This window comes from Schistocerca cancellata, chromosome 1 (genome assembly GCF_023864275.1).
Source record: "Schistocerca cancellata isolate TAMUIC-IGC-003103 chromosome 1, iqSchCanc2.1, whole genome shotgun sequence".
Lineage (NCBI taxonomy): Eukaryota > Metazoa > Arthropoda > Insecta > Orthoptera > Acrididae > Schistocerca > Schistocerca cancellata.
Window position 1 is genome coordinate 573,949,180 of NC_064626.1, and position 20,925 is coordinate 573,970,104.

The window sequence follows — 20,925 nt, forward strand, 5'->3', positions numbered from 1 at the left end:
CTTAACTGACTTTTAAAATTCCTGAAAATCAATATCTAAACTTTCTTCTTCTTTTTCCTCTTTGTCATTATCTTTGTCCTTTTCATATACAAGATCGTCTTCACCGCCACCAAGAACTTTACTGAAGCCGCACTACTCTCACTCTATACCGCGACAGTTTTATCCACTGGTACACTTGTCTGATTGTCGTTTCAAAGCTCCCTTTGGTGTGAATTCATGCTGGGTTTCATCCATCATCAATTTGTTCCATTCCTCTCTCATAGACACTTTAAATGGTTTATTTATTGAGATGGCTAGAGGTTCCAATCTTAAGTGGTTTTTTATGTTGGTGGAGGGCAGAAATGCCATTCAGGTGCTCTGTGTCCATGTTCTGCATAAGCTATGACTTTCAATTTACACCCCCTTTCATACGAATACCCTCAATTACAAAACTAGCTACTAACAAAAATACTGTACTGTTACTGATAACACAAATCACTTTCAGTTCAAGTTCACTGGCACCATAGATTGCAAAGATGCTTCATAGGCTACACAGTGTTCTGGGTTTGTGAGGCTGGGCAGGAGGGAGACTTAACAAGGTTGTGAATCCCAGTAACTCACGTTGTCACATTGGTGCACTACTGCTGCTGCCAGTTGTATACAATGTCGCCAGATAGAAATAGGTTTCCCACGGCACTGAATATATGGCCATTTTCAAGACTGGCAGGAATTTTAAATCAAACACTGGACATTTTTATACTAATTTTAAGTATAAAATGCACCTGAATTTTTGAGGCAATTTTTCGAAGAAAAAAGTGTCTTAAAGTCCATAAAATACACTAAATCATCAACTGGATAATGTCTTAAGCTCCATGAGGTTTTCTGGAAATGATTATGTATTCACAGAAGTCTCAACACTATTAAGTTTCAGATAAATGCAGAACAACCTGCGGAGGATTGATGCTTTGTTTAGGGATTGGCAGCTGATCCTAAACATAAATAAGTGTAATATGTTGCACATAAATGGGCAGAAACACCCATTATTGCATATTATTTGATTGCAGAACAGTCAATGGAAGCAGTCACACTCATTAAATATCTGGAAGTGTGCATATAGTGTGATTGAAAATCAAACAACCACATAAAGGCCAGACAGTCTCATTGGAAGAATTGTAGTCGACCTACAAAGAAGGTAGCTCACAAAACCATTGTTCATATATGATGATAGATGTGGTTAGGCCAGAAGCCCCATGTGCGAGGAACCCAGCTGCCTAGTCGAAGTCTTTTCAGTTGACTCCACTTCGGTGGCTCGTGTATTGATGAGAATGAAACCCTTGTTCATGAAATCTTTCATATTGCTCAGCAGTATGAGATCCGTAATACATAGTATCGGCAGTGTGTTTCATTACAGGGTTAATATCCTAAGTGCAAAAGCATCATCAGAGATGTTCATCAAATTCAAGTAGCAGAGACTACAAGAGGCATTGTGCAGCATAGTGTAATTTACTGTTGAAAAATGTGCATATCCAGAAGATTCCACCAATATACTATTTCATTCTACGTATGTCTTGCATCACGACTATGAAGATAAAAAAGCTCATACAGAGGCTTACCAACAATTGTTCTCGTGGACCATTTACATGTGGCACAGGCAAATGGAGAAGTGACAGCAGTACACAGAATACCCTCTGCTACACACCAACAAGTAGCTTGCAGAGCATGTACACTGATGAGCCAGAACATTATAACCACCTGCTTAACAGCTTGTTTGTCTGTCTTTGGAACGAATTACATCACTGATTCTGCATATCAGGGATTCGACAGTCTGTTGATAGGTTTGTGGAGGTACGTGTCATTAGATGTCTATGCACAGGTCATGTAATTGGTGTAAATAACAGGCCACCGATTTGTGTACGTGGTGATGGTGTCCGATAGTGACCCAGATGAGTTCCATAGGATTTACATCAGGCAAATTTGGTCACCGAGACATCAAAATGAGTTCATTATAATGCTCCTCAAACCACTTTAGCATGATTCTGTGTCTGAGACATGGACAATTATACTGTTGAAAGATGACATCACTGTTGGGGAAGATATCAAGCATGAAGGTATGCAAGTCATTCCCAGCTGTCAGCATGTCTTCGATTACTACCACACCCATGCAAACACAAGAATGTCTCCCGTATCTTAATACTGCACCCACCAGCCTGCACCCGTGGTGAGCTGCATTTGCCTTAATGATGGCATTTGTGGAGACAGCCAATGACCAAGTGAGGCAAAATGTGATCCGCACGAAAAGCCAACAAGTTTTCATTGATCGACTGTCAAATGCCAATGGTTCTGTGCCTAGTGCAATCAAAACAATGTCATTGGCTCAACATGTGAGCATGTATGGGCGGCCTGATGCAGAGTTCCGTGTTAAACAATGAATGGTGTGCTCCAAAATACTTATGCGTGCACCACCGTTGGGCTCTTTCGGCAGAAACACCAGAGATTACCATCTAGCCTACTTTACAGAGCAGACAAGCCTCCAAACCCCACGTCTGAAGAGTCGTGAACATCCAACCATTGAGCACCTAGTGGTAGTTTCTATGTCCTCCTACTTCTTTCTGTAGATGCTCTCAATAGCAGCACACAAACATTCGACCAGCTTTGCCGTTTTTGAGATACTTGTTCACAAGCTCTGAGTAATAATAATCTGCCCTTAGTCAAACTCGGTTATCTCAATGGATTTTTCGATTTGCAGCCCTTACCTTTGCTAGGGTGATCCCCAGTCCACGTTTGCTCCACTTACACACTTTTGTTACTAGGTCGCATGCCCACAACGCCAGCATGCAGCAACCAACATCTTGTCGGGCATTGGTCATAATGTACTGTGTCAGCGTATGTAGCTGTAATAGCAAATAAGTTCTGGAATGAAAACTTCCTGGCAGATTAATCGCGGGCAAGTGCTCTACCAGGAAGTTTCATATCGGCACACACTCCGCTGCAGAGTGAAAATCTCATTCTGGAAATTCTGGAATCATTCATTCATTCCCTATAAATACGTCATGGACTTCAAGTTCCTTGTTATACCGCTACTGTTAACAACTCACAATTACCAACTTAGACATAAACTTTATTATTAACCAGAACAAAAAATGCACCTGCCATAGCAAAGGAGAATAAGTCCTGGGCAGAGTTAGAGATTTGAAAGAAGAGAATTACTTTTTGACTATCTGGCAGCTTCAAAGACATTTAATTAGAAACATTTTGACATATTCACACTTTTTGTTACTTGTTAGTATTAGTACCTATATGCAATGCATTGTGTCAAGAACAGTAACATGATGTTATCTCCCAAAGTACAAATCCATCCCCAGAACAACATTTTTAGCTATGAAACTTTCCTCATAGATTAAAACTGTATGCCGGACCAAGACTCGAACTCGGGACCTTTGCCTTTCGTGGATAAGTGCTCTACCATCTGAGCTAACCAAGCACGACTCACGTCCCGTCCTCACAGCTTCACTTTCGCCAGTACCTCATCTCCACCTTAGCTATTAATGCATGCTCTTCAGCCATTCAATATTATATATTGTTTACACAGCTGACAAATCAACTGGATTTTGGGCACAAGATCAGAGACTTTAGCTTATAAATTGCAAGATACAGGAGTGTCAACATCTTGCAAAGAGGTTACAGCAATGGGGACGTAGGCCGATCTCGTAGAAAAGATGAATATGTCAAAGATGTTTTGCACTTCCTTATGGATAATAAAGATGACTCCATACCTATGGGTGAAGTGTTCATCAAAACCTTGCTTAATCTGATAATGCATGAATAAAAACACATAATTGAAGGAAATAGTCATGAAATAACCTTTGACTCCCGTGTATTTTTATAGCATCCAGAATAGCACTAATACAGCCTTCAAATTACCTGTGACTACACGTCACATCTGTTACTAAAGACGTTTTGATTTAAATCTCTCTGAATGATGGTCATTATGTATTTAAAAGGACTGAACTACTGGGTCATCAATCCCTCCATTTCACAAGAGAAACACACAAAAAGATAGAAAGCTAAAAAAGTAGGGACTCTGCTGTTCCAACTATATAAGCAAGTCAAAGAGTTTAAAAAAAGGGTGTGACAGTAGTTGTAACATGAAAGGAAAAAACTGAGATAACCCATGCAGCATCGTGCACAAGAGGGTCTAAAGGCACAACAAGGTGGGGGGGAGTAAGGAATTCATATGAGGCTCAGTGTTCAGATGAAGATAGTCAGTTTTCAGAGCTGCAGTGGTCAACTAGTAGGTCATGGATGTTGGTGACCAACATGGGTAACACATGGATATGCCTTTCAAGCAGCTCAGGGAATTGCTACACCTTAGAAGTTCATTGTGACCAGGGATTTGACATACCACAGAGCCTGAGATATGGCAACCAACACAATGCAGACATTTGGCAGAGAGTGCTTCTAATGTCCCCTTGCATGTGCAAAAGCATAATCAACCCTGTCATTGACTTTTGACCCACCTGTGTACATGTATAGTGAATTAGAATAATCGTGGAGGATCGAACGATACAGGAGTCAGAAAAGTGTAGGATCAGTGTCATCCTTGTGGCCACAAAAGGGGTTGATACACATCACAGGACAGGGCACAGATCATGGGAGGTGTGAAGAGGGAGCCCCAGGAAAACAGACTAAAGGAGGCTGTAGGAGGTCCTTCAGAAAGTATTGAGTCTGATCCCTGTAATCTACCCAGTTTTGGGCAATGCACAAACAGTTGGTTATGGAACAGAATTGAGTGACATGGGTGAGTAGACATCTGACACATTGTGCCAGCATAATTAGCCAGAAACTGCTGTGGTCTAACCCGTTGCGGTGGGATCCCGGCTTCTGCCAGAAGAATGTCAACAGGGCTTGTACGGAAGGCCCTCTTTGCCACTCACGCGCCAGTGTGGTGAACAGGATCCAGCAAGGTCATTCTGGACAGTGGTGCCAACCCATAGGCAACACATCCATAGTCCAAGTGGGATAAAATCAGCTCTCAGATTTTACAATAATCTAAGAACTATGCAGTGTGCGACCCATGAGACATTAATAAAGAAAACTGTGTGCACTTAGCTGCTTCATGCAAGCTGCCTTGAGCTGGCAGACATGTGGTAGCTAAGTTAGCTCGTTGTCAAATAAAATATCTACAAACTGAAAAGTTTCAACGACTTCAAGTAACTGATCACCAAGATAAATTTCTGGGGGAAGGTTCACAGTCCACAATCGGAAAAAACGCACGACTCATGATTTTGCAGGAGAAAACAATCGTGATTCACGGCCTGGTCATGTACTCTCCAGACAGCCCCCCTGAAGTTGGCGCTAATCGGTGCAGTGACGCAGAGCCATGGTACAAAGATAATCCACACAAAGTGACGCAGAGACTGTGGAGCCCACTGTATTTCTGATGAAATTGATGGTGACAGCAAACAGTGTAAAGCTCAGAATCCATCCCTGAGGGGCTCCAATTTTCTGTATATGTTCGTTGCCGAGTCGAACCTATCCGGGCACAAAGAAGTCAGAGAGATATGACATTCTGGATAAAATTGCGTAAACTGCCCCAGAAACCCCACTCGTGGTGTAGACAGTATCTGATGTCACCAGGTGGTATTGTATGACTTCTGTATGCCAAAGAACACAGCAATCAGATGTTAGCAATGCATGAAAGTATTGCGCACAGGATACCAGACGAACCAGATGATATGTAGTGAACCAGAAAACCCGAAACCACTTTGGAGTCATGATATATGTCTTCAAGGCACCAACAAATATGGCGGTTGACCATACGTTCGAACAGCTTACACAGTCCATATGTCAGGGAGATTGGCCAGTAGATAATTAACGTATGTATTAGTTGTAGAATTTTGGAACACGTATTGTGTTAGAGTATAATGACTTTTCTGGAGACTAGAAATCTACTCTGTAGGAATCAGCATGGGTTTCGAAAAAGACGGTCATGTGAAACCCAGCTCGCGCTATTCGTCCACGAGACTCAGAGGGCCATAGACACGGGTTCACAGGTAGATGCCGTGTTTCTTGACTTCCGCAAGGCGTTCGATACAGTTCCCCACAGTCGTTTATTGAACAAAGTAAGAGCATATGGACTATCAGACCAATTGTGTGATTGGATTGAGGAGTTCCTAGATAACAGGACGCAGCATGTTATTCTCAATGGAGAGAAGTCTTCCGAAGTAAGAGTAATTTCAGGTGTGCCGCAGGGGAGTGTCATAGGACCGTTGCTATTCACAATATACATAAATGACCTGGTGGATGACATCGGAAGTTCACTGAGGCTTTTTGCAGATGATGCTGTGGTGTATCGAGAGGTTGTAACAATGGAAAATTGTACTGAAATGCAGGAGGATCTGCAGCGAATTGACGCATGGTGCAGGGAATGGCAACTGAATCTCAATGTAGACAAGTGTAATGTGCTGCGAATACACAGAAAGATAGATCCTTTATCATTTAGCTACAAAATAGCAGGTCAGCAACTGGAAGCAGTTAATACCATAAATTATCTGGGAGTATGCATTAGGAGTGATTTAAAATGGAATGATCATATAATGTTGATTGTCTGTAAAGCAGATGCCAGACTGAGATTCATTGGAAGAATCCTAAGGAAATGCAATCCGAAAACAAAGGAAGTAGGTTACAGTACACTTGTTCGCCCACTGCTTGAATACTGCTCAGCAGTGTGGGATCCGTACCAGATAGGGTTGATACAAGACAGAGAGAAGATCCAACGGAGAGCAGCGCGCTTCGTTACAGGATCATTTAGTAATCGCGAAAGCGTTACGGAGATGATAGATAAACTCCAGTGGAAGACTCTGCAGGAGAGACGCTCAGTAGCTCGGTACGGGCTTTTGTCAAAGTTTCGAGAACATACCTTCACCGAAGAGTCAAGCAGTATATTGCTCCCTCCTACGTATATCTCGCGAAGAGACCATGAGGATAAAATCAGAGAGATTAGAGCCCACACAGAGGCATACCGACAATCCTTCTTTCCACGAACAATACGAGACTGGAATAGAAGGGAGAACCGATAGAGGTACTGAAGGTACCCTCCGCCACACACCGTCAGGTGGCTTGCGGAGTATGGATGTAGATGTAGATATGTGGATCCTTTTCCAGTTTCAGGGCACGATTAATACCATCCCACCATTGAGCGGGAAATTCTCCTTCCCACCACATATCATTAAAAAGCCTGAGGATATATTTCATGCTGTCAGTACGAAGATTTTTCAGCATTTGGTTGTGGATTTTGTTGGAGCCAGGGGGCATATGTCGATACTCTGCGAAAGTGCTTGGTAACTTCCATTCACTAGAACGGATGTTATACAACAAAATTGTGTGCATGTAAGGAGTGATGTGAGATGTTTCTGGATCAGGCAATGAGGATGGTAATCACTGCAAATGGACACTTCGGTGAAGTGTGCTGTAAAACATTCGGCAAGTGTCATGGGATCACTGACAACTATGCCATGAACCATTATGGGTGGAGGATAGCCACAAATGCGACAGTTCAGTCCATACTTGGGATGATGGGGTGTAGGATCACAAAGACAATACATATTGCTTCCAAAACTCCTGCTTCCTTTTCTCCATTACAAAAGGCACTTTCGTCCAGAGTCTCTTGAAAGCTATTAGATTTATCTGTGCCACTGAAGTGCCCAAGCACTGAAGCTTTCCGAAGCAACCAATGTGGACCACATTCCAAATGTCCAAGTGGAGAGGGAGAGAATAACAGGAATAAGATACTTGGGCTGCAAACTGTGAAGTTCAGTATGTTCCATGGGACGCTCTGAAATGTGCTGCAGCACCAGTGTTGAGCAAGCAGATGTCCAGTTCTCTGAAAGGAGATGTTCTAGCACTCACTCAGCCTCTGCAAGACATAGTGTCGCCAGAGGTTTATGGGAATTGAAGTCCCCAGTAACTGGAAGGGGGGAGGTAGCTGTACCACTAGCAGCTCATGATAATGGAAAGATCCATCTGGGGTAGATAAACATTACAGATCATCATCTGAACCGAGAGGTAGACACTAACGGCCATGGTCGCTAGTTCAGCGGTACAAGATACCTGCTCAGTGAAAATATCAGAGCATACAAGGGTTCAAACACCACCGGATACTCTCTCAACATTAACACAACTGATACAGTACAGTTTGTAGTTTTTATGAGCAGGGAGATGTGTTGCGGTAAACTGAGTTTCTTGAAGTGCTATGCCAATTACAGCCAGTAAATGAATGAGTTCGGTCAGATGGCAGTAGTAGCCGTTACATTTCCACTGAAGGAGCACTGGATTCAGGTCTGAGAAAGTGACAAATAGAAAAGCTGGATGTGACTGCTTTGTGACCAGGTTACAGTGTGCCTGATTGTCTTATTGTCAAGGTGCACAGGTTCAACCTCTTCAGCAATGAAGCGAAACATCTGAAGCCTCAAGAAGTAGTTTATCTTTCTGTTCACCCTTCTTAGACTTCGATTTCTGTGAAGATTTCCCCATTTTATATTCCGGGAGTGAAGAGGACTGTCTTTTTCTTGGGCCTCTGGCTACACCGATGGTGTGAGAACCACAGGTGCTACAGGAGCAGGGGGTGTGAGAGCTGACATTCCCTCCCCCAACTGTGGTGCCCTGGAATACAACCAGGGCCAGGAGGTGTTGTGCAATATCTTGTTACCGCATGAGGTACAGACTGTGACAACAGTCTCATGATTTGAGACTGTATTAGTTGGATGAAGTCTTTCAAACTTTTTCTTTGCATCTCGATAAGACAGGTGGTCAAGTGTTTGATACTCTTGAATTTTCTTCTCCCTCTTAAACAATGAGTATTACAGTGAATGATGAGTGGGCAGTTCTGGACAGTTGACACAATGAGGGGCTGGTCACAAGGGCTACATTCAGAGAATGCCTGTCCCCATGCCCAACAGCTACCCAGACAGCACGAGGACATATGTCTGTACATCTGGCACCTAAAACATCTCATCAGAGGAGAAAAATAAGGGCTGACATTATACCTATAAACCATACCTCAACCTTCTCAGGCAAAATGTTGCCATCAAAGGCCAAGATAAAAGTTCCAGTGTCCAAGCCATTATCTTTTGGTCCCTTCTGGAAGAGGCGAACAAAATGTACCCAACTCTGCACCAAATTAATACGAAGCTCTACATCAGTTTGTAGTGTTAGACCCTGATGGAAGACAAAAATCTTGAATTCTACTGAGATTGTTAAGAAAAGAAATGGCGACAAGCCTATCTCCTATCTTTACAAAGGTCTAAAGTGCCCAGGATTGGTAGACATGCAACATGTTGATCAAAAAACATCCATTTCTCATCTTTTCTATTGCTGCAACCTCCCCAAACTGATCTACAATATATTCAACAAAAAACAGTGGCTTCATTGTAGTGAAAGATTCACTGTCAGTTTGAGTACGAACCAAAAACTCGACAAACTGTCCACTTCCATTACTCCTTACCAGGCACTTGTCTAAAAGTGCGGTCAAAGATGGAAATGATATAGGATTGTAAATCCCGGCATTAAAAGCACTATTCCTGATTGTTGAGAGAGACATGTTTGTTGGCTACCGTCACGTCTGATCCGTATAATTGTGGATCAACCACCCTGATATCACTCACTCCAACTGGAATCTCTCCCTGTGGGCGCCACCTCGTCAAGGCATTAAGACCACATCGCACACTACCCAATGCCCAAAGTCCCACATACACTGAAGTTGATAGACGCCTACTCCTCAATTGACATGGGGAGTTTACAACCCAGGCACCAGCTGTATGGTGATCCCTGCACTGTCAGGAGGCTGCCACCGAGAGGGTACACGATAACCCCACTGTGCTGGATTTTGTGTGCAAACGTAGATACACTCCATTGGTATAGTCAAAATACCAGGTAAAAATGTGACCAATTAAAGAAACTCCCATTGGTCTCCTCTTATGACAGGCAAGAAAGGACCACTGGTCTATTCCAGCCCCCGATACCGCATGAGGAAATGTCTTTGAAGCTGCCAGATAATTCGTAACGGTAGTTCCCTTCTTTTACAGTCCTAACTCTGCCCAGGACATACTCACCTTTTTTGTGCTATGACAGGGGCATCTTTCATTCTGGTTACCAACTGTTACTCTACCATAATTCTGACAAGATTGCCATAGCTTGGCAGCTAACGTAGATTTTTGTTTACTTGGGAATGACTGGTCCGGTATAGGTTTTATATTGTCTTTCGAACCATGATGCTTAAATCGTGGCAATGGATAAAACTTTCACAAAACTACACGATGAGCTTTAAGTATACGTATTTGTCTGCCTTCTTACAAAATTTGAATCACCCTATTTCGAAACATATAGTGGTGCATGTAAAAACAGTGTTTTTTGTATTTAAAATGTAAAAGATGGTAGATTTTTGAAAACAAGTTTTCAATTTTAAAATCCAAATAATACTAGATTTTTGAAAGCAAGTTTTCGATTTTATCAAAGTATGCAATTTTTATTTATTTCAATCACTTCTAACTGTTTCTGCATATTCAGTTCATGTAAGAATGAATTTTACGTGCTACATTTACCTAGAATTTGAGCTATTACATCTGAACAATAGATACAGATGCTTAGATAAAAAAATAAAAACGTTTCTGTTTATCCTACCTCAGTGCAAAGTTTACACCGATTCATATATGTTTTAATTATAGAAGTGGCATACTTCAGAAACCTTCCAGAAAAATGTTTTTCCACGTAAAATCCAAACAGCGCACACACAGATTTTGCCATTAGAGGAGCATTAATTTCAGACTAATTAACATCTTCTGCAAAGGAATTTGCACAATTGGCCTGGGCACCAGTTCTGGTCCGCTGCTCAAATCTTGCTTAATGTACTGTAACAAGGCTACAGCACTCCGGTGCTATGATAATTATTACTATCATTTTTTGTAGCAGTAGCAGTAGCAGTAGTAGCCACCAATATGTCTAAGTAATCTATGGAAAAAAAATTCATATTCAATAACCAACAGTCTACTAAGATCAGAAAATTTATTTCCTAGTACCTTCATGTCACGCATGCTAGCAGGATTTGCATCAGAGGACAGTAATATCTGAATATCTTGCACTGCTTCTTCTCCAAGGGGTCTTGGAGCCGTTACTTCATCTGCAATTTCTTTCGCCGCTTCCTCGAACTAAAAATCAAAATACATCTAGTACAGTTTTATGAAAGAAAGACTCTCAAAAATGAAAGGTAATCAACAGTGTACATACAATGGGAAGATGTTCTGTTGGCTGCTTGTACATTTTCTCCGCCAGGGTTTCATCGAAACTTGCTAGATCTTCCAAATTAACCTGGAGCCAGTACTGCCCCAAGTTGTATTGTCTTTTCAAGGTGTCTCTGTAGGAAACAAATTTTACTGTACAGCAGGATACAAACAATTATTTTTATTTTAGTAAAAACTTTTTAATTATTACTTGGTTTCTTCTCTTCAATCCGAATAAACCCAACAGTTTTTATGGGAGGCAGTGAAGAGAGAGGGGGGGAGAGAGGAGGGGAGGGGGAGAGAGGAGGGGAGGGGGAGAGAGGAGGGGAGGGGGAGAGAGGAGGGGAGGGGGAGAGAGGAGGGGAGGGGGAGAGAGGAGGGGAGGGGGAGAGAGGAGGGGAGGGGGAGAGAGGAGGGGAGGGGGAGAGAGGAGGGGAGGGGGAGAGAGGAGGGGAGGGGGAGAGAGGAGGGGAGGGGGAGAGAGGAGGGGAGGGGGAGAGAGGAGGGGAGGGGGAGAGAGGAGGGGAGGGGGAGAGAGGAGGGGAGGGGGAGAGAGGAGGGGAGGGGGAGAGAGGAGGGGAGGGGGAGAGAGGAGGGGAGGGGGAGAGAGGAGGGGAGGGGGAGAGAGGAGGGGAGGGGGAGAGAGGAGGGGAGGGGAGAGAGGAGGGGAGGGGAGAGAGGAGGGGAGGGGGAGAGAGGAGGGGAGGGGGAGAGAGGAGGGGAGGGGGAGAGAGGAGGGGAGGGGGAGAGAGGAGGGGAGGGGGAGAGAGGAGGGGAGGGGGAGAGAGGAGGGGGAGGGGTGTGCCATATTTAGCAAAACATACTTTGGTAGTTGGAGAGTCAGAAGTTATTCTTCTACATATTGATAGTCTTACAAGGGGTCTCTAACATAAAGTGACATCACCAATGGTAGCTGAACTCAAAAACAAGTTGTCCATAGCTGTTGCACAACAGCCTTCAATCCTTGTTGGAAATTTTACTGTGCCTAATAAACCAAACTTGAACAATTCTGCAATTTTGATTGTCCTTGATCACAACTAGACAAAAGTATCAACAATGATTTTCAGTCGAGTCTGCATGAATGTATTCAAACTATTTCAAACTGTTTTATGAAACTTCAGATATTTACTGCCAGTGGCAAGTGAACTGTCAGTGGGGTTAACTGTTATCTTCTGTGTTTCCTCTGGAACACTATTATTGTGAATCATTAAAACAGCTATTCAATATAATATTAACTACTTGAAAAGGCCGAGACTTAATTATTTGTGTACACAGCAAGTCTCCCTTTCCTCAAACTGGTTTTGCATTAGTCTCATATTAGCCTATGTTCATCAAGGCCACTGCAGACTACTACTGCAAAGTGTCCTTACAACAAATTATGACCAATGTTAATCTACTCACACTGAAGATAAATTACAAGCATTATGTCTACATTACTTTCTAATGATATAAATAAAATAGAAAGAAACATTCCACATGGGAAAAATATATTAAAAACAAAGATTCCATGACTTATCAAACGGAAAAGCGCTGGGAGATAGGCACAATAAAAAACACACAAAATTTCAAGCTTTCGCAACCAACGGTTGCTTCGTCAGGAAAGAGGGAAGGAGAGGGAAAGATGAAAGGATGTGGGTTTTAAGGGAGAGGGTAAGGAGTCATTCCAATCCCGGGAGCAGAAAGACTTACCTTAGGGAGAAAAAAGGACAGGTATACGAAGCAACCGTTGGTTGCGAAAGCTTGAAATTTTGTGTGTGTGTCTGTGCGTTTTTTATTGTGCCTATCTACCAGCGCTTTCCCATTTGGTAAGTCATGGAATCTTTGTTTTTAATATAACTTTCTAACGAGTATGTTTTAGTGCTTACGGGCACTCAACAGCAAGGTTATCAGAGGGTCCTCTTGCCAGAACAAAAAACCATGCATCATACGTCAGTGGCCTATGTGAAGGCAGGTGAGGAGGATCTCGTCCCTGTCAACGTGGTTGGAAGGAGGTATGCCATGACCAAGTTGTGGGCTTTACAACATGGAGCTTGTTGTCAGTTACTTCCAGCCACTCATCCTCCCACTGATGCAAGACAATGGAGCTCAACAGCAACATCATAGCACAGGGGGATGGCACCCTGAATGACCTGAGGACCCAGACACGCCTCCTTGGCAGCTAGATCCATCCTTTCATTTCCCACAATTCCCTGGTTCCCTGGTACTCAGCAGAAAGACATCTCCTTCCCCAGTCATTGCGCGCGCGCGCGCACACACACACACACACACACACACACACACACACACACACACACACACACACACACACACACACACACACTTATCCACAGAAAACTGGAAATCTGTCTGCGGCCCACTCCTCTAACCACTGCACTATTAGTTGCAACTGACGGAATAAGGATCACTGTACAGGACTCCTTACTGTAGACATGATACTGTTTATGACTATGACAAAGGGGGTAACACTTACAACACTGCCCTGAGGAACACCATTCTCCTGTCCAAATCAATCTGACAGCGAGGCACCAACGCGGGTCCTAAAAATCCAGTGAGACATGAATGACCCTTGCACACATAACGAATGCCATCCTAAAACACCAACACTTCACTGACTTTTGGAAGGCGGCCAAGGTCCTGATGTTCAGAAAGCCAGGGAAAGACAACTACCTCCCACAAATTTACTGACCCATCAGTCAGCTGTGGTCATTCAGCAAGTTTGTTGAGTAGGTAATATTAAAACGCATCACTAGGCACTACATCGCCAATGACACCCTAAGACCGGAGCAATTCGGCTTTAGGAATCACCACTAAACACTCCAACACGAACGAAGCCACAGGGGCCATGTTCCTGGACATTGAAAAAGTTTTCGCCATCTTTGGCACACCTGCCTCATACGCAAACTAAGCCATCCTTGCGCAAGATTGGAAACCGTCGAACGTTAATTGACGAATACAGACGGCACTCAGAACTGCCGAGTCAATGGCGTATTAAAGTAAACATCAAAAAGTGCGAAGCAGTTCTGTTTACACGCAGACCGAAACTACTGCGCAAACGTCAACACAGTAGACAGATAACACTACAAACACGCCCAATACATTTCCGAGAGAAAGTCAGATATCTCTGTGTCTAACCGGACTGGAAACTTACATCGAATAAGTTGCCAACAGAGCGCACGCAAGGCTCAAACTCTACCCAATGCTCAACAGGGAAAGCACAGGTTGTCAAGGTCCATATACATGACACTGATTAGACCTCTGATGACGTACGCAGCTCCTACACGCCTGTGCTGCCTGCATATCATACAGAACACAGTGCTACGAAATCATTAGCAACACTCCACGCTACATACACACACCATAGATCTTCACAATGAATACCACCTTGAAATCCTCAAGGAAGTATTAAAAAACACCTCACAACTATACAGGAACTCAAGACACTCAAACAATCCTTTCCTCCTTACTCTGGGAAACAACGATCACAACCTTAGGTGGAAGCGTAAGTGGCCAAAGACACTACTAGCTAGCAAGCTAACATACACCAATAAGCAACAAACATTGGCAAGCCCCTGCATATCAGCGATGTTGACTGGATATACCAGCTGCTATTAAAGCCGACCAACAGGCCACAGCAGGGAAACCGACAAGACCACTCACTGACGCACAAAAAAGTCACCAACATCACCCAACACTGTGCATCCAACATATGACCTATCGGACACAAAAAAAATGATGAATCTAACTGTTACAGGTATGGTGATGCTGACCGAGAGATCAACACCGGCACCCAGCGACAGCTACCGAGTAACATCGCCGCACAACGCCAAAGGTATCGACATGCATGATACCCACTACTAACAAAACCTACCCTTGCATGACCTGTCACAGGCAGCAAGACTTCCGCTACTGCTCTTACTACCCGACCTAACTATTGCAGAGTTTTTTTCCCTTGGCTCTTGCCTTGACACTATTTTCCTCTGCCCTTCAAACCACTACACTTCATTCGACTTTTGACCCAATCTACCTCCAGATGAGTGTGTATTAATGGTTAACCTTAACCAGACGTACGCAAACATCACAGTACCCACATCCTGCGACACCTCACTTTAGTGAGAACTAACCCTTATGCAGACTCTCCGGGGGGACACCACCTTGACTAAGCACTGTCCGTGCGGGTGGAGAGGCTTGCGTATCCGGGTGAAGCTGAGGGCAATGTCGTAGATGGAGGATCCACTGCCGGAAAGGCCTCAGTTGATGGATCCGATTAAGAGTATCCCATAACGTCCCATCTTCACTATCCACTCCTAGTCCTACACAACTCCCTGACCCAACCCAAGGTGTGACGCAATCCGTGCCAAGGGGGGTGTGGCACATGGGAAGATGTGTCAGAAACAGAGCCTCAGGGATACCGGGCGACCTCCTTGAGTAAGTAGCCTTACATCGTGTGGGGTATTCGTGGTGTGGACCTTGTAGATCCCCAAATGTTGTGGGACCAATATGGACATGACTAAAGAAAACAAAGAAACACAAACTGAAGAGCAAATTGAGACTTTCAATGGGGTCAGTACTGATGGAAGGCATTCCCACAACTGAATCAGGGTCTAGACCTGAGCCAGAAGTGGGAACTGTAATGGTGAAGCTAGACCAGATTAAGATCAAAGGCTTGTCTGGGGCCTAGAGGAGGAAACTACTCAGGGAACAGAGGAAAGAGGAAGGGACAGAATGGTTTCCTAAAGACAAGTGGAGGGAATTAAAGGGACTTGAACCTAAGACCCCAGGAAGAAACTGTCTCAGGTTGAAGGGGATATGCAGCAAGGACACCAACACTAGAGGTGAGTACCTTCTTGAATTTCTTTTAACAGACATCCTCTACTTCAAAGCCATGTAGCAAGCGGATAAGGGAGGAAAAAAGAGTCTCTCCTCCCTGGATAAGCGAGTCCAGAAAAAACCAAGGCAAGAAATAGGGAAACAGACCTACAGTACTGCAGTCTCGATTTTTACGATGGCAGTTATCCAGGAAGGCTGTCCACTGATGGCCATCACCTCGTAGCAGGAGGAACATGTGGCCCCCTTTGAAAAGATTGGGGAGGGGAGGGGCAGGGGTGGGGGGGGTCGCTGGCCCAGGACCCAACTTCAGGAGGGCCTATCTAGATCATGGTGCCCTCATTTTTGTCTGTGAGGGGATGCACACGGGGGAATCGTTCAAGGACAAAGTGCCCATAATATCCCAGTGGGGAGTTGTGAAGCTGCTGGTTAAGACAGCAGCAGAGCTTCTACAGAGCGCAAATATATCAATATGGGTACCAAAGATCCTTAAGGAAGTCTCTCCTACGACTCTGTTCGGGAAAATAGGGGCCCAGAACCCAAATGTCTCGACAGAAGATTGGAGAGTGATCAACCAGAAGGTTGCAGTGGAAGGACGAACCCTGGTAGTGGAGGTCGGAGAGAGTCCCTGAAGGTGATGCGGGAGCAGGAATTGAAATTGTTTTTAGGGTTCTTGCAGGTCACCATCTGGGTTCTTACAGACCTCAAAGACGGCAGCAAGAATGAGACTGGAGGTGCTGCAGATTAATCTGCAGCACAGTAAAGAGGCCTCTGCTGCCCTGAGTCGCTGCCTGGGCAGGCAGGAAGTGGACGTGGCCCTGATACAAGAACCTTATTTATATAGAGTGGGTGTATCAGGCCTCGGTGGCACTGGAGGTAAGCTGATTTATGCTAAAAATCTAAGAAACTCCAGACCATTCATCTATGTAAGAAATGGAATTTCTTTCATGCCAATGAAGGATTTCTGCTCTAGGGACTTAGTGACCATAAGATTTCTGCTCTAGGGACTTAGTGACCATTAAAATGTAGTAATGTGAGGAAGGTATCACGAGGGACATTGTTTTGACCTTAGCAGACCTTCCTTATGAAGAAAGCTCTCCTCCTCCCTTGGAGGTAAGGAGACTGCTAGGGACTTGCCATCGGCAAGGTGACCAACAGCTGGTGGGATGCGACGCCAATGCCCACAACCTAATGTGGGGCATCACCAACAGTAGAGGTGAGTATCTTCTTGAATTTCTTTTGTGGTGTTGGGGCCATCCTCATCGGACCAAATGTACATTAAATTCAAGGTTGAAATGGGAATCAGGCAGACCATGACCTTTAGGAATCCCAGGAAATAGACTGGGAGACATATAGGAGGGACCTTGATTTAGGCTTATCGGAAATTAAAACCTCGATAAGGAAGCCAGTCGAATTTTAGAAAGTGACCTCATATCAGGACAACTGCACAATCACCAAGAAGTGCACAAATAGGAGTGTACCTTGGTGGAACAACAACTTGGAAATGCAAAGAAAACAAGTTCAAAGACTGTTTAATATTGCGAGACATAAAGGACACTGGGCTAAATATCATGAGGCCCTTGCAATCAGACAAGCAAAGAAGGCATCCTGGAAGGCATTCTGTGAGGAAGTGGAGAGCACGGCTGCACAAGCTAGACTTCACATGAGTCTCACTAGAATACCAACCAATCCAGGAGGTATGTTGAGGGAGGAGGATGGGGAATATACAAAGACAGCACATGAGACACTGGAACTGCTCCTCAAAACTCACTTTCCTCAATATGCTGTGCCGGACAACACAGACCAGAATGTGATCAAAGAGAGACAACGGTTCTCAGGCACTCAAAGAGAGGACTGGGAATCGGCCAAGGAGTGTGTGAACTTTAATAAAATCCAATGGGTGGTGGGAACATTCCAACCGTTCAAGTCACCTGGCCCAGATGGAATTTTTCCAGCTCTCCTCCAACGGGCAGGAGAGAAGCTCATAATAGTCCTATGCAGGCTGTTCAGGGTTAGCCTAGCAGGAGGAATCATTCGCAATGCTTGGAGGGCAGTGAAGGTTGCTTTCATTCCAAAGTCATGGAGAAATGATCACACCATGGCTAAGGCTATGAGACCAATCAGTCTGTCCTCCTCCATTCTCAAAACATTGGAAAAACTGTTTAATGTATATGTTGGGGAGAGGAGGCTAAGTAGCACCCCTCTACATTCAAATGAACAAGCATATCAACCAGGTAAATCATGTGAGACAGCTCTCCACCAACTCGGGAAGGTGGGGAAAGCAATTCACTTCCAAGAAATAGACCTCTACATCTTCCTGGATATCGAGGGGGACTTCAGTAACACGACCTTCGATTCCATGGTAAGAGCAGCAGAGGTGCATGACCTGGGGACCACTATATGCAGGTGGACCAGGGCCATGCTTAGTGGAAGGAAGGTAGAGGCTACCATGATGAATGAAAATATGGTAATTAACACCACTAGAGGCTGCACACAACGAGGAGTTTTGTCCCCTCTATTGTGTATTGTGGAATCCAGTGGTGAACGAACTCATTGAGGAATTAAATTCCAGACAATGCTTCTGCCAAGGATACGCAGATGACCTTGCCATAGTTATACTTGGCAAATTTACTGACACAGTTAGAAATATGGCACAAGGGGGTTTGGACACTGTGCAAAATTGGTGCATTAAACAGGATCTGAGGGTTAATCCTAAGAAGACTGTTGTGGTGCTATTTACAAAGAGAGATATTCAACACTCACGTTGGAATCTAAAGCTCTTCGATGAAACTATCTGTGAAGGGGATAGTGAAATATCGAGGGGTAACCTTAAATGAGAAGTTAATGTGGACCCCTCACATTAAGAGTATCTGCTCCAAGGCAAAAGTACTCTAGTGAGTACTAGAAGGGCTTGTGGCAAAAACTGGGGCCTAAGCCCCAGGGGTATGCACTGGATGTACACCACAGTGGTCAGACCTAGGATTTCCTACTGGGCCGTAGTGTGGTGGAAGAAGGTATAACAACGGGTTGCAGCTAAGGAGCTTGCTAAGGTGCAGAGATTGGCCTGCTTAGCCATAACAGGCAGAATTAGCAGCACACCAACTGCTGGAATGGAAGCCATCCTGGACATGCCTCCACTACACCTTTGGGTTAAGGTGGAGGCAGCAGCTGGGGCACACAGACTTAAAACTGGCAAAAACTGGGTTTCATTCGGATATCCAGAATCTCACACTAAGATAGTGAGTGAGGTAAATACAGGAATGGCTGGGAAAATGCCTGCCGACTATATAGTAACTTCCAACTGCTTTGACAAGCCTTACAATATAATAACTGGAAGCAGGGAGCAATGGGAAAAAACAGTTCGACACCGTACGGGGGACATCATTTGGTCACTCATGGGTCGAAAATAGACCAAGGCATTGTGGCAGGGGTGTACGGGGTTCAGCCAAGACCAGAGGGCATAATCTCTCTAAGAAAACCGGCTTGCATATTCCAAGCTGAAATTATTGCAATCAGGGCATGTGTAGAGGAGAATATGTGTAGGTGCTACAAGGATCATAGCATCTACTACATCTATTCAGACAGCCAGGCAGCCCTGAAATCATTGGCAGCTCCTGCAACTAGATATAAGATTGTTAGAACCACGGAACTGGCTTCTGGCTTAGTAAACACATAGGATATTGGACCAAGGTCCATAAACAAAAACATGGTAAGGTAATGATACCCAAGACGCATCTTAAAAGTAGATCTGTAATCCTGGGATTGAACAGGAAAGTGATCAAACTCATGACTGGACTGATGACCGGCCATTGGAATTTCAAAAAACACCGACACACAATGGGTATAATGGAAGAGGACCCTAAATGCAGGATCTGTGATGAGGGTGAAGAAACTGCATCACACCTAATCTTCGAATGCATGGCACTGGAGAGTGAAGGATACAGAATCTTCGGGACAACTAGACCTGAAGAAATTTTGTCTAACAAAAAACTGGTAGAGGGATTCTTTGCACTATTTAAGGGCACTGGTTGGATTCACAGGGAGCGATACAGCACAATAAACTTAGTTTTGGTGCAGGCATTGGTAGGTTAGACCTAAGCTGTTACAGCTTCCCTGTTAAAATCAAATCAAACCCTTATGCAGAGATGGCAGTAGACCTTTTGCGTTGGCAATCATGCCGGTGTGGGCGTGGAGGGGCTCCACCTCTTTTTTAAAAAAAGGAGACCATATGAAGATGGGGAGGTGGCCATGAAAGCTCCATTAACGCAGATGTGTGAGAATGCAGTATCCCCAAGTGGTATCATATGCCTTACTGATATAAAAGAATATACCGATGCAGTGATGGTTGCATAGGAAAGCATGCTGAATAGCTGCCTGTAGCAGGGTCAGGTTGTCAACAGTGGACCAAACTCTCCGAAAGCCAGACAGAGCAGCTAAGGACTGGTTTGGTCAGTCAGACCACGTGATTAATCATTTGCTCCAGGGTCTTTCCTATGCAGCCCGTTAAGGCGATACTCCTGAAACTACTGGGAGACGAATGGTCCTGTCCTGGTTTCAGGAGAGTTATCAGAACCACCTCCCTCCACGAGTTCGGGAAGTTGCCTGTCTGCCATATAAGGTTAGAACATTTGAGGAGGATTTCTTTTGATGCTGCAGGACTGTTGAGGCTTAAAAAGGGATGGAGTTCAGAAAAGTTTCCCAGAACCCTGCATCAGGGGACACTTACCGGACGGGATGGCAGGGAAAGACTGAGTCAGCCCTGATACTGAGCCCTTTGCAGAACCATTCATGCAGTCTCTTTAAGTTAATGATTCCTAGAGCAGAATGGAAATATATTAACTTTGGGTCC

At 44.3% G+C, this 20,925-nt stretch overlaps 1 protein-coding gene across 2 annotated transcripts in view; it reads right to left on the reverse strand.

The window, feature by feature from the left end:
* Positions 1-20,925, reverse strand: part of LOC126181739 (DNA replication licensing factor mcm5) — a 101,121-nt gene that overhangs the window by 75,051 nt on the left and 5,145 nt on the right. For both annotated transcript variants that reach the window (XM_049924794.1, XM_049924795.1), the window contains exons 2-3: positions 11,260-11,386; positions 11,052-11,180 (exon numbers count right to left, since the gene is read on the reverse strand). In XM_049924794.1, the coding sequence (XP_049780751.1) occupies positions 11,052-11,180; positions 11,260-11,386 (256 nt within the window). The remainder of the gene's footprint in view (positions 1-11,051; positions 11,181-11,259; positions 11,387-20,925) is intronic.